The following is a 14,650-nucleotide window of genomic DNA, read 5'->3' on the forward strand; positions in this document are numbered from 1 at the left end:
TGATTTAATTCAGTGAATATGTCACTTAAATGGTGTCACAAAGATTTTTCTAGAAAGTGGTAATCTCTCTTGTAAAAAGCACAGCAGGGAAGCGGCCATAAAAATTTCACAGACTTGACTCTGTATGAAAAGATTCCCTGTGGGTAGAATTGCCTTTTATTGTGGCTATTTATCACTGCTGAGATGGCCAACAGTGTGGCTGAGTGGTCTTAAAATAGGATGGAGAATTTGCCACAGCAAGATGTGAGAAATACATTTTTCTGGATCAATGCTGCTGTATTGTATTCTGTAACTCTGTAATCCAAAATTTCCAGATCCAGAGTTTTCATATTAGCAAATAAAAACAGAGTGTGACAAGCCAGTATAGAATCTTGAAAATGCACTCGCGTTGGTAATGTAGTAACGTGGGCACTGCAGACTTCTGGAAACCAAGGTTTTACAAGACTTAACCACAATGTCATCTATACGAAACTCAACACACATTAGATGATAGCAACACAAACTGCGTTTTCGCTGTAAGGTCTAACGTGACACATAGACAAAGTAAAAACCCAGCTCCAAATTCCTAACTTCTGGTGTGCTGCACCAATCCTTCCATACAGACATGGCTACAGAAAGAGAGACCCACCTGGAGAAAGCATACCCAGAAGCACACGTCTTCTGTCAGAAGCACGGCCTAATGTTTGAGTTAAACCACTTCTCTCTTGTCTGTCCTGTCCAAAGGCCATCAAAATATGTGGGATAGAGGAAAAAAACCCCAAAATGCTCATAGGTTTTCCATCTCCTTAGGAGACCAAATACTGCTGTACCAATTTCCTAGAACTTTTGGATTAAGTATATTTGTATGCTTGAGTTGTATGGATTTCAATGAAGAGTTAGGTGGCTAACCATCTTCAAGCACCTGGACACGAGGGTTTGCATCATCCTTTTGTTTCTATATTCAGTTGGAAAAAAAGTTCATGGCATGTATAAATTCCACTGGATATACTTCGGGGGTAGTTGAACTAGTCCTAATTATACTAATTTGCACAGAACTTCTAGCATAAAAGGGGCTATTGAAATGTTGGGGATCATTATCTTCTATGATAGAAGATAGGCTTCAAATGTTGCAGCAAATAACCTACAGTCTTGAGGTTCCTTGTCCTGAAAAACTAAGTTGCTTACTTGGTCATCCGTGCTCCAAATCCCTAAGTCTTTCACAGGAGAAATCCCTCCTGAGAGATTTTTAATATCTCAGTGTCTCTTGTAGAGTTCCAGTAATTAAAGTTGCGTACCATTAGTGTTCAGACTGATCTAAAAATTAAACGTGATAGAATGACTTAATTTTCCCATGTCACTGTTTTTATGATAGTATTGACTAGTCTAAGAATCTTAAAAAAATTAAAATTGTTGTGCAAGTAATTGACTTGAAATGGGGTATTTCTGAGCTTGTAGACCCTGATCACAGAAACACACAGCTCTCTCTGGAGGAAACCGAAGCCTGTCAGCAACTGTCAGCTGGTCCCACCTTCATTGTAAGTGCTAGCACTGCCGTGCATACTCAGTCCCTATGGCTGAAGTGAGACATACAGGGCAGGCCGCACACACTCAGCAGGTCTACTGGACAAGTAAGATGGTTTTCAAAAGTAATTAGCCTGCCTGAGCAGCTTCCCAATCAGCTAGCTGATGGGGCTGAGATGTCAGTAACTGCCAGTAGTCCCTAAAAGACAAAAGGAGCCTAGACAGGAACACACACATATGGTCCAGCCCTGAACACAGAGTCTCTTCAGAGCAGAAGATAACAGAGGTTATGTGTGTTAACTAGCAGGTATAAGAGGCAGATGGAGACGCACATAAGGCAAGAAGCTCTTGCTCCGAGCTTGCTTCCTGCCCAGTACCTCAATATTGAGGAGATTTTCTTGGTAACTAAGGAATAAATACAAATTCCCCATGCAAAGAACCAGAAATGAAAATGCCATAGCAACCACCAGGGACAGAGCAGGGTGTCATACTGCAAGCTGATACTTGTTCCATGCTTCTGCCTCACTCAAATCCCTCCGATCACTCCTCCTAACCACTGAAAGCTCCCCAAAGCAGCAGCGCACCTCAGCTTTCTTGAAGCGATTTGGTGACAGCCCCAAACAGAAACCCACACCCAGAATTTTAAGCCTTGCAGAAGGGGAGAGGAAGCTGAGACACCTGCAGAAGTGCCAGGTTGCTTCCTCAGTTGTTTTGGTTTTAGAAAGGGAGAAGGAAAGTTTTGCTGAACAAAGAGAATAAATACACAGTCCCAGGGGGCATAACTGAAGCCACAAGTAAGTAAAGAAGCAATTAAGTATTTGTGCAAGTTGTGCCTCATTTCCCCTGAGCCACTTCCACCAGAGGCCAGCAATGGAGAGGCAGAGACCATGAGAGCCTCATCACAGCGTTACTGCACCCATAAGCTCACCATCGCTGAGCTCCCTGCAGCTCCCACCTCCGTTAGCAGCACCGTATCGCATATGCAGATGGCACTAGTACGCGCTCGGGCAGTGTCTTCCTCAGACTGGTTCTCAGCACGTACCTAGAAATCTCAGTAGATCCAGCCACAAAGATTCGCCTACTCCCTCTCCCCCTTACACGCACCAGAAGGGCACTGCTCGGGGATTGCACTGTGGGTTTGCATTCTGCACTCATTCTGGCTGTTTCCAGACTGCACGGATACTGGATGCTGATCCTTTTCAGGATCTCCCTCTTCCCTGGCCCAGCCTTCGGTCCTAATCAAAAGTCCCCAGGCTCAGTCCTGTTCCCTTAGTTCTTCTCCACCCCAAAGCTAATCTTACAGCACCATTGGCCAAAGTTCCCAAACCAGTTCCGCCCTGTGCTTCCACTGCCTCACCTTCATCACTCTTCCCCTGCCCCAGCACACTGTAAAGGCCTGAGGAGCAGCTGCTGTAAAGCCACTTCTCCCTGACCATGGGACTCTGCTTGGCTGTCCCCAGCCAACATGGAAGCCACAAGGGTGCTGTGGTTACCAGCAAGTTTTCTGAGCAGCCCTCCCTGGCAATCCTAGGTGCTAAGGCAAGCAGCCAGTCCACATCCCAGCTGTCACTGCAGAAGCAGTGCCTGAATGCCGGACCTTTTTTACCTGTTGCAGGGACTCCTGGGAGACCACTGTGGGCACCAGACTGTGCCTCGGCTCATTGCGGAGAAGGAATTTGAGGCCCTAACTCTGCAGCTGTCAGGGGACTCTGCCCAGCTCCCGACACAGTGGTACTGGTGGGATGAGAACGCGCTGCCCACCTGCTACGTGCTGCAGCCGGCTGACGGGCAGGCCTGGCATTGTCTGGAGAGACGCCTGGCCTCAGCGCTGCACGTGGCAGCCCAGAAGGCAGAGAAGTGTGGGCTGCTCGGCCCAGAGCAGAGGCACTGCTACCGCAAATCAGGTGTGTTCTGGCAGGGCTGTAGTGTCCTTCTAACCAGAGCTGTCAGGAAGGACAGCTGTTTTTTTCAAGACAACATCAGATTGTATACAACAGGAAAGATGCAGGAAGGAAGAGACTTGCTAACTATTTGCCATATCTCGAATCCTGAGGAGGGAGGTTGGTGCTGACTAGCAAACAGTAATAACACCAGATAGAAATGTTTCTCCTTTTTCCCCCAATCTCCCTGACCACATCCAGGAATATGCCTAGCTCAGAGGACGTGGGGAATGCTGACCTGCTAGCAGCATGTGAAATGGCCCAAGGGATGTCACATTAATGTTGATGGATGGCTTTTCCTGTGTTCTGTTCTGAAACCAAATGCTCATGTCTCCCTTTTTTTTTTTTTGTTGGTAGTAAATGAATGGGAGATTGAACAGGGTCTCCTCAATACCCAGGAGAGCAACCCAGGGGCTTTCATATTCCTCACAGAGGTTGAGGATTCCAACAGACAAATTGGGCAAGGGACAAACTGTGAGCTGAAAGAGGACAGTGAAGCAAAACAGCTGCTCAGCAACCTTAAAGCACAAATTGCAAGCCATTATCCCAAACACCTCAAAGTACACACACTGGCATGCAGTAAAGACTCTGGGAACCCCCAGCGCAAGGAGAATAACAAATACCTGAAAGAACTTTGTGAGCAGTTCACTGCTGTCAGTAATCACCAGGTTTTAGAGAATCTTCGATGCCGAGGACAGATCAGCGAGGAGCCAGGGCGAATTCTGCAGGAGCCAGGCCACAACACAGCTCTGTGCCTGAAGAACTGCAGATTTTTCTGTGGGAGACAGAATTTATTGGATAACATTTTTCACCGTATTAGGCAGAACAATGATAAAACCCACACAGCCTTCATCCTTTATGGGCCACCAGGCTGTGGAAAAACAGCTGTGATGTGCAAACTATCTGAGCAGGTGCAAGCTGTTTTAAGGCCAGACACCACAGTCGTGATTCGTTTGCTGGGGCCATCCCAGCTCTGTTCTGCCATTCACAGCCTGCTGAGGAACATTTGTCTCCAAGTGTGTTTAGCATTTGATTTACCACCACCACCTCCAACCCAGACCAAACAGGCTTGCAGTGATTTAGTCTTGTTCCTCAGTAAACTCCTCCTCACTGTCTCCCATTGTGGCACACAGACACTGGTAGTGTTCCTTGACTCTGTGGAGAGATTACTTCCTGGTGATGGTGCTCACAGATTCCACTGGCTCCCTACAGATTGCCCTGCAAAGGTCCACATCATCATTTCCATTTCCACAGCAGAGCCTGATACTCTGAAAGCTCTCCAACATGCTGTGCCTGAGGCTGAAGCGTACTTTGAAGTAGGACCCTTGTCCTGTGAGGAAGGTGAGGAGATGCTAGAGATGCTCTTAGCATCAGACAGACAACGGCTAAGCCCAGCTCAACAGGCCTATTTCCATCAGAGCTTCCCTAGTGGTGGGCAAGCCCTGCTCTTCAAGCTGGCCTTCCATGAGGCCAAAAAATGGGCATCTTACACTTCACCTTCAGAACTAGTGATTGCTAGCACAGCCCGGGATGCCATGGGGATGGCACTGGGATGCCCCCACCCCTTTTATATTTTTCTTTTTTTTAACACTATTCAGTGCTTTCAATAATGACAAAGATACATGGATTTTTTTTTTTTAAACACGTATCTCCAACCAAGGAGATCTAAAGTCATTCATGCAGTCTTCATATATGTAAGAGGCTACTGCAACAAGGAAGGAATTTATTATTCACATCTGCAGAAAGGAAGCCTGCCTTAGTCTCTCTCTGCGAGACTGGAAAAGTCACACAGCACAGTCCTTGTGGCTCGTGTGCTTGGCTATATTGCTTCCTCACAGTGAGTACTGCTGCATCTCTGACGGAACAGCCCATATTTCCTGCTGTTCATAGGCAATCTGTCTAAATACAGCCAAAACCAGACAAAGCTCTCAGTTCTTTGAGCCCGTGAATGTGTTCATACATATATTTAGCAAGCATAACATTCCTCTCATACCTGGCAGCCTACCTAAACTATTGTCTTGAAGGGAGATGTTCTGGGATTACTTGGGAAAGGAAATTGATCTCCATGGCTTATCCAGGGTTTAAGCTCTCAGCTGAGACTGCCACGTGTGCATGTGAGCTAGTGAGATTTTTGGTGACTAGTACTTTTGAACTGCCAGAAAAAACACTCACCCTCCCACTACAGATATCAGTGTAAACAGTAAGGAGGAAGATAAATAATTTCCTTTCATATATCACACTTCCCTTGCAGAAATGGGCTGTCAGACATGGAGCTGAAGGACATTTTATCCCTTGACAATGAAGTTCTCTCAAAGATTCAGCACTGCCACCTTCCTTCGAGTAAAACTATCCTGCGCCTTCCTCCTCTCCACTGGGCATGGCTATGCAGGGACATGGGAGAGTGCCTGGCAGGACGGAAGGCAGATGGCTTCACCCTTCTTTGCTTTGCACACAGGTACTCTTAGAGGGCAGAGAATGAGAAGCCAAACTTTTGAGTACGGGATGCTCCCATCCTGGGCTTTCAGGCACCCTGCCTAGACTCCTCTCAATTCTTAAACTCTTGCCAGTGCTGAGACTCTATAAAACACCCAGCTCTAGCTCCCTGTTCCAGTACATCTATGACTTTTTCCCTTCCCAGGCAGTTTGTTGAAATGGTGCAGAATCATTATCTATCAAAACAAGACCAAATCAAGAGGCATTTTCTCCTGGCAGATTTTTTCAAGGGGACTTGGAGCTGGGGAATGAAGAAACCTCTTATGTTGCCACACTTTAGCACGACCTCGAATGCCGACAGGAAGGTGAGGAGTATCAGCAGGCATTTCCCCACCTGTAAGCTCTGGACCACGGCTCTGTGTCTCCAGACTGCTGGACAGGGTCTGAAATCAGAAGACAATGGAAATAATAGTAAATAACACTATTCAGTGCTTTCAACAATGACAAAGGTACATGGATTTTTTTTTTTAAACACATATCGCCAACCAAGGAGATCTAAAGTCATTTTACAAACTTTGTCATGCAGTCTTCATATATATAAGAGGCTACTGCAACAAGGAAGGAATGAACTTATTATTCACATCTGCAGAAAGGCAGCCTGCCTTCGATTGTAGCAAGAGAAATTTAGAGTAATGAAAAACATTTCATACTAACAGGAGAACAATGAAAGTCCTGGAAATGCTGTCTGGCATACCATGAGATAGCATCTAGCACTGAAGTTGTGAAAGCAAACAGATTAGTCCACAAGCCTTGTCTCAAGTCCACTGTTCTGGTTACTCTTAGGTAGCCCCTCAGCCACTCTGGTTCTCTGATACTGTTGCAAATCTGAGGAAGTTGGGTGAATTGCCATTTCATTTACTTAATGCTGGACGAATTCAGGAGCTAAAACAGGATGTGTTGGGTAAGGACTGGGCAAGAGGGAGTTATACAGTGCTCTGCAGAGGCATGCTTCATGCCTAAGCCGCAGGCAAGAATCACCACCTTTCTACACAGCATCAATAACCGCTGTGAGAAGGAAGCTTGAAAGAGAAATAAGCTAACTGTTACAAACCGTTATCCTAGAATTATCACCACAGTCCTTTAGTAGCTGAAAGAAATTATTTAGATCCTCCAAACACTGAGAAGAAAACATATTAAAAAACCTAACAAATTTAAAAAAAAAAATACATAGAGCATTTAAGAGGGTAAAGAAGGAACTGTGACAATGGGAGCCCTCCCCTTCCTCAGCAAATGAGTCCTAGTTCCACTGCTAGTGGCTGTTAATCCTTCTATCCCTTCCTTCCCCCCAAAAGCACTTTTTTATCTCAGTCTTTTCAGAATAACTGTGCATTCTCAGGGCTGATGTTCTCTGCTCTAATAGTATTTCTTTCTGCAGGGAATATGAACCGGATCCACTGTAAAATAATTGCCTCTGGAATAGAGAGCGTTGTTGATGACTTTGCTATGTGTACTGAATGCATCAGCTGTCCAGCCTTGTGCAGGACACACTTCTCCTTTTGAAGCCAGCACTCAGCAGTATACACAGCCCTGAAGGTAACAGCTATGTCAGAGCGACAGAGCGTGACGCAAATGTTTACCAGAGGAAAGAATTGGAATTTTCCTTTCCACGTAAAAATACTTCTCTGAGGAATTACAACCAGTGACAAAATTCTCTGTTCTGGGATCCATCAAAAGACTCATAAATGCCTCGTTCCGGTAGGGCCTCTGTATGGGAAGCTGAGGTTTGTCCTTTGCCAACAGACATTTTGTCTATTTGATTAGAGCAGTTTACCACAACCAAAGTGCCTGTTGCCCCATGTCTAGTAGAAGCACCTGTTAGTAGCTACGTGGATTCCCTTGCAGCTTTGCAGCTAATTAGAGGAGAGGGTACGCAGTGCTGCTCCTCTGTCTTCTCCTCAGAATACCCACTCTTCCCTCAGGGGAAAAATCCTGCCACACCGTTACATTTGTCCATGTTCTACACTGTAGCCTTCCTTATATTATTCAAGTGCCTGGCCAGTTAAAGCCAGCACAGTTCATTACATACATCACATAAAACAAAACTATGGTAGCTCTCTCAGGCCCACCAGAGTCATGTTCCAAAACGCTTTTTTGTCTCTGCCCTCTTAGGAGTGAGTATAATATACACAGAAGTGTTGGCCAGGCTTCTTTTTTTCATGCCTTCCTACCTGGAGGTAATTGGGAAGCTGTGCCAGCAGAGTCTAAGCTGGTGCAGTGTCTGTCCCTACCCTGTTCTCATTCCACGTGTGGATTTCTCCAGCCACCCAGTGGGCCCCTACACACAATTCTCACTGGATTCCTCAAAGGTAGGATTAGTCCTGGGGACAGATACAGCCCAAGAATATATCTAATCATCATCATCTTATGAATGAGATCCAAGAAACATAATAAATAAACAGAGCAAGAAGGAGAGAGCATCTGTTTCTGTAGAAATACAGTTTTGCCTGTGAGCTTACACAAAGGCAGGATAAAGGTCCATTTGCCTTTGTGCTCAGTCATGCACCAGTCCCATTCGCAACTGCTTCAACAAATGAGGATAAAGTGGGTCATTTTGTCGTCAGGCAACAAAAGCACACACTGACCTAGATATGTCCGAGGGACCTAATCTTGCTCTTGGCACAGACTACGGGGTTCAGACAGCATAGGGGGACTCTAGTTGGAGAAACACAGCATATTAACAACCTCAAAATGTCTCTTTTCTGTCTGTGGTATCAAGAACAGCCTTTCCTCTTTGTGTCTCATGGCAGGTGTCACAGTTATGGCACTTAGTTCTGATTACCGGCTGCTGGTGGCAGGTTCCCAGGATGGCTCAATGCTTGTCTGGAATATGGAAGTTTTTGAGATGCTGCATGCCCTTCCGGGCACTCTGGTGAGCCTTCTCCACTTTTTATGGTTGGAAAGCTCTTTTCATGTCTGAAAAGAGCTCTGACAGCTTGGTAATCCTTGAGCTGTAGGCACACAGACACCTCCCAGCTGCCAGCATTCTCTCAGTTGCTGAAAGCACTGAGAATCTCTCATTTTGTGAATCCTCATCTCATTTTATAGCTGAGGCAAGGTGTGCGAAAGTGTTTGGAAAAGGAACCTGTGCTGTTTCAGCTGCCACAGATTCACAGTCTGCGCATCTGGAATTTTATTTCTGGCAGAGCAAGGTTTATTATCCAGGACACGCATATCGAAGAACAGCCCTCGCATCACCTTCATGAGGATGAGGGGCACATGATTGCATATTCTTCCTCAGACATGGCCAGTCTTTAACTTAAAGCGTGCTGAAAGAACAATAACTTTAGAAGTTCCAGCCACAGTCACGAAGGTTGTAGACAGAAAAGCTACCTCAGGCCTTGCTACTCCTATCTCTTTTGCCACCTCTTTACTAGGTCAATGCTTGGCACCAGGAGACAGCAGAACTCATCTTCCAGATTTCTGGAGAGGCGTCAGATGCATGGATGTGTTCTGCAGTATTCAGCCCAAGGCTGGTGATTATGACTGTGTCTGAAGGAGGAACACTGAGTCTGTGGAACAGCAACACTGGTGAGCTGAGATCCAAATGTCAGCTATCATGACTACAGGAAGAAACACCAACGTCCAGTGTTCTGATTCAGAAGCAAGGGAAGATGATGGTGGGATTTAGCAAGGAGAGCTCTATCCATGATACACATCTATCTGTTCAACTTTCTTATAATATTTCTTGTATTTTCTTATAATATCCAGAGGTTTACTGAGCCAGACAACAGATCTGGTAACCAACGGGCCCTCCTTCTCCATTCTGAATAGAGCATCCTCCTCAGACTTCCACATCCTACTTCCCAAACGGACAAGCATAACACTTTCTATCCTTCTGCACCTTATAGGTCTGCCCAATACCATGCGGCCAAATTAAATTTCACTGCCAATCTATCCTCTTTCATTCACAAGAGAGACAGCTCAGCTGTCCTAGCTTCCTGTCTTACTCTTGCCTTATTTTTGTGCAGATCTCTTCTGATGGAAACAGTTTGCTAGAGAAGCTTCCTGGAAGGGTTTGCTTTGTGGTAGCCTCAGAAGATGAGTCCATTCTTGCTGCAGGTTCAGTAGCACCCATTCCTTAGGAAAGTGTTGGTAATAGCTGCTCTCCCACATGCCAAGTGTCCTTTAAAAGGGGCCAGCATGTGGAATTTCCCATTAGCCCGGCCTTATTCAACTACTGTGCTTAAGGGGGTAACAAAGATTGGGTGAAATTCCCTTCGCGAAGAGTTAGAACATTGCCTGTGTACCAGGAGCCCTTTCTCAAGGGAGTAAGTGAGATGCAAGTAGTGAAAAGGACTTAAGCTGGCGTGATTATTTTTTAGAGTTTCTAAGCTACTCGTTGGGCTTACCTTTAAAGAAATATAGGAATTAAATCGTATGCATAAAGACATGGTGTTGAAGGGGATTAGAGCTCAATAAATCAGTAACTAACATTTTATTGTTTTAGGCTTTGAGGAGTACATGTGAGTGTACCTGGCAGACCCAAAGGGATTCCACAGGTTCCTACGGAAGATTTGGAAGATGGAGGAGTGGTTCATATGGCTGTTATCTCTGCTGGCAACAGCATTATTGTTACTGGTTCTCAGGCTGCATCCATCCAGGTAGGGAGGAAGGCAGGTTGGGCAACTTCTCAATCAGAAGCATCTCTTACAAATCCAGCTTACCGAATATGCCCTTGATCCAGTAAAGGGGTAGCCTTGATACTCAGCAACCTGTCTAGGGGTTGGATTTGCAGTTCTGAACACGTTTCTAATACTGCCACACTTCTAACAAGAAGATGACCACTGACCCTTCTCGTTATTGCTTCAAGCCTTTCTGTTCTCCTTTTATTTTTGACAGTGAATGGAGAGCACCTTATCAATTCAGAGGGCCAGCCTCAAGCCAGCGTACGCCTGAGGCCCGAAATACTATTTCATTTCTGAAATGTTTTAAATTTGAACTCCTAAAAGCTGCCTTGTTACCCATCTGTGAGCAGGAGCCAGATGGAATGCACAACATCTGGAGCACCATCTCTTGCCAAAGAAAGAGGTAAACAGCCAGTACAGTCCAAAATGTGCAGGATCTAATTAGGCATCTTTCAGAGCAAAGGAAGTAAGTGGGCTGAATGGCTCCAGGTGCTTCAAACATTTGTTTTTGAGTAAGAAGGCAGTGTTTCGCCTTCTAGTATTAGGATGCTATCCTTTGACTTTCCTTATGTTTCTGTACAAGTTAGTTAAGGTATATTGTTTTACTTCTTAAATAGGACTAAGTAAAAAGTAGCTCAGGCACTGGTGACTTCTCCCCCCGCAACTTTTCCCAGGTGTGGAGTTTATCAGACCAGGGGTTGCTGACTGACATACTGGATGGCATGGGAGCACCAGGAACACTCTCAGCCCTGTGCGACGGCACTCTGGTTTCTGTTTCCCCACAGCACACCGTATCTAAGAGCGTGGAACCTCATTTACAATCATCAGCAGAAAACCTCGGCACCTGTCCCAAATACAGGCTGTGCTGCACTGTCCCACAGGGGGAACTATGGCTATGTTACCCAACCTGAAGACACACATAAAGTCGTCACCTGGAACGCCACAGAAGGTGAACTGCATCTCAGAAATACTGGTTAAATTAAGCCTGTATGTGGGGTAGAAACAAAACAACTCACAGAGGCAGCAAAGGTAGGGTTAGCTTTCTGAGCATATGACAAGCATAGTCTGCTCCTTTCTGCTTTTTCTAAGCATGAGATTTAGGAAAATCTGTTTCAGGCTTGGAGAGCTTTTTGATCTCCTCTCCAAAGTTTGTGTCTAGAATAGCTTATTATTATGACATGGGAAAAGTGGAAATATGAATAATATGCAAATTATTTCACACACAAAGAAGCCTATCATGAGCCCCATCTGAGGGAAGACATTCACATGCAGGTGGAGTAAGAACAGTCTTGCTGATTTCCTTCTGTTGCACAGGTGAAGCGTGTGACACACTGGACACCTCTGCCTGAGTAAGATGCCTGAAAATAGCTGAGCAAAACCAGCTCCTTTTCACAGGGCTTATATCTGGAACAGTCCTTGTCTTTCCACTGAACTCCAGGCAGGATGTAGCATGTATGCCACCTCCAGAGTCACGGAAACCAGTCAGCAACATGGCAATAACAAGCAGGAAAAGCAGCTTGGTGTAGCATACAATGATTTAGTCCTTATGCTGGATATTATCCCTGAGATTCATGCCCAGTGATCAACAGGCCCGCCTACACCTTTAAAACTCAGATCCCTGGCTCTCTGATTTCCAGCGTGGCTATCCTTGCAGATTACAGAGTCCTCTATGGCATGACTAGCGGGGACTTATTCCTTTATGACTGCTCTCGGGCCCAAGTGTTTCCTTTGGAAGGTCACAGAAGCCAGATCTCCTGTTTGGAAAGCAGCCACAGAGAGCAGTGGGCACTCCGTGGATCTGAAGATTCCCTACAGTGCCTCTGGGACTTGGAGTTCTGTCAGCAGGAACACGAGACGTGCTATTATAAGGTACTACAGTGGTAAGACTGTCAATAGTTGATTACTGCCCTGAGCTGGCAAGGAAGATCCAACTGACAGGATTCCCAGCTCTCACAGAGAAAACCCAAATCCTGTATGTAGCTGCTCCAACTGACAGGCAGCAAGCTATTCTCAGCATCTAAGTCTGATTTTAAAGCATTCTTATATCTAGATACACTATCAAGGTGTCAATGCTGTCTAAGTGAATGAGTGCTGTTAACACCACTCTGACACTAAACATAAGTCATAGGAGTTGTTTATCTACAGCTCATTACTGCTCATTTAGCTGGTGTAAGCTAGATGACACAAATCAGCGAAGAGGATGAGACTTCACAAGTTAACAATAGCAACAGAAGGGGTAAATTGGGCCAGCGCAGGAGAATCCAGTAGGGGGAAAAAAAGTGATGGTGGAGGCTGGATCAATGCTGTTACTCTTTCACCTGACAATACACCACGGCCATGTCTGAGTTGCTCCTTTCCATAGGTGGAATAACGGGCTTTTGTACAGTCATACTAGGCTCTCTTTCCTGCCCAGCTATAGAGTGCTTCACAAGCTAGGGGCTTTATTTTGTGATACCTCCCATCCTCCTTCCAGGACCACTCTTGTGAAAATCTTTATTTATTACCTCTATTCTTAAGCATTAAATAACCACTGAATACTCTAAGGCATTTTCACTTCAACCTGTATTTACCAGCATAACAATCTAATCCTAACCATCCATCTTCAGCCCACATCTCTTCTGAAAGGCACTTACTGTGCTTGCTTCTCAAGACATGCTAAGTACTTGTACACTGGGTCACTGGATCAGTCCATTACAGTCCGGGATGTTGCAAAGGGTGAGTAATTGTGAATGCCAGCAACCACGAGAAAGTCTGTACTCCTTCCTGCATTAAATGCGGTTGTAGCATCCTTCACGTTGTAAGAAAGGAAACATGCCATACAGCAACAGTTTGTGCGAGTATCAGAACAGAGGCTAGAATACCGAACCCAGAGGTAGCGTATTAGCATTGTGAGTGGAAGCTGCAATTGCAAGACTACAGCTGGAGTATTCCGGCACATAGTAGAGAACAATATTCTGGGTTCAAATATCAGCAGCGAGTTTAAGGGCAAAGCAAGAAAGATTACTGTAAGTTTCTGTTATGCAAATCATCTATAATGCTCTACAGAGAAACAAGCAGCATGGCCTACTTTTTCCCCCTCTCCTCCTTGCTCTTCATGTGACCCAGTTTTACTGAGTTCAAACTGTCTGGTGACAAGGGACCATTTCAGGGAAGTGGCATATTTTAAATCCAATCCTGCTACACAGTAAATGTTTTATTCTGAGCTTGGTTTCTGCAGGTGCCTTGCTGGCTGTACAGTGTGTATACACAACTGCTAACAGAATCGTGCCAACTGCAGACGGATTTGTTACAATAACAAAAGTTGGTTATATAATTCGTGAGAAGTTTCACTGTCCTAAGACCACCCTTCCTCAGCATAACCCACTCCAGAACGTCGTGGCAACGTGTCCAATAAAATCCGGAAAGAAAGATGGGGAAAACTCAAGCAAGCAACAGTACAACTAAAGAAATTCTTCTGGGAGCCTGATTCATACCAGCAAGCTCTCTGGAATCTGTTCAGTGGTGTAAAAAGCAAAGATGAACAGGATAAACCAGCATAAACACCCGGGATTGAGCTTGCGGGTTTCTCTTTCTATCCTTTTGCCTTAGTGTCTCAGAATTACAAGATTAAACTGAAAGCTCCCTCGCTGCCGTTATTTAGAGTCTATTGATACCTTGGCACAATACTATTGCTGTCGCGTACCATAGTAATAACTACGTAAGAAAGGTAAATAAGAAAAAAACAACAACAACAACAAAAAAACCCAACCCTAAACGCACGTTTTATCCAAGTACACCAGACCAGGCACTAGAGCTCGGTGCGAATCACCGATCGCAGCCCGGCCGGAGCCCAGGAAAAGCCGCCGGGGCCCTCGGCACTGCGGCCTTCCCGCGCCCCACCTCAGCTCTCCCCTTCCCGCGAGGGCCACCGGTTCCCGGCACAGCGGCACCGGGGACCTGGGCCGCCGCTGCCCCCTTAGGGGCTCGGCTCCAGCCCCGGCACCACCAGCCCGCTGCCGACCGCCACCCCCGAGCCCCCCAGGGCGGAGCGCACTCACCCCGCCGGCGCCGGACCCCCGGTGATCCCCTCTCTCCTTCAGGCCGCTCACCGGG

The 14,650-nt window shown here is 45.8% G+C and overlaps 1 protein-coding gene across 1 annotated transcript; it reads left to right on the top strand.

Moving 5' to 3' along the window:
* The first annotated feature begins 604 nt into the window (after positions 1–604).
* On the top strand, positions 605–12,514 carry NWD1 (NACHT and WD repeat domain containing 1). Its single transcript, XM_075524059.1, is given in 23 exon segments — positions 605–686; positions 1,396–1,514; positions 3,116–3,404; positions 3,798–4,976; positions 5,196–5,277; positions 5,692–5,895; positions 6,079–6,238; positions 6,717–6,834; positions 7,309–7,410; positions 8,046–8,177; positions 8,180–8,239; positions 8,681–8,802; positions 8,888–9,040; positions 9,042–9,176; positions 9,308–9,595; positions 9,902–9,992; positions 10,381–10,440; positions 10,443–10,534; positions 11,233–11,358; positions 11,360–11,507; positions 11,873–12,055; positions 12,058–12,120; positions 12,123–12,514. Coding segments are annotated over 23 exon segments (4,308 nt in total). The 3' UTR covers positions 12,443–12,514.
* Positions 12,515–14,650: the final 2,136 nt, after the last annotated feature.

This window comes from Mycteria americana, chromosome 24 (assembly GCF_035582795.1).
Source record: "Mycteria americana isolate JAX WOST 10 ecotype Jacksonville Zoo and Gardens chromosome 24, USCA_MyAme_1.0, whole genome shotgun sequence".
NCBI classification, from domain to species: Eukaryota; Metazoa; Chordata; class Aves; order Ciconiiformes; family Ciconiidae; genus Mycteria; species Mycteria americana.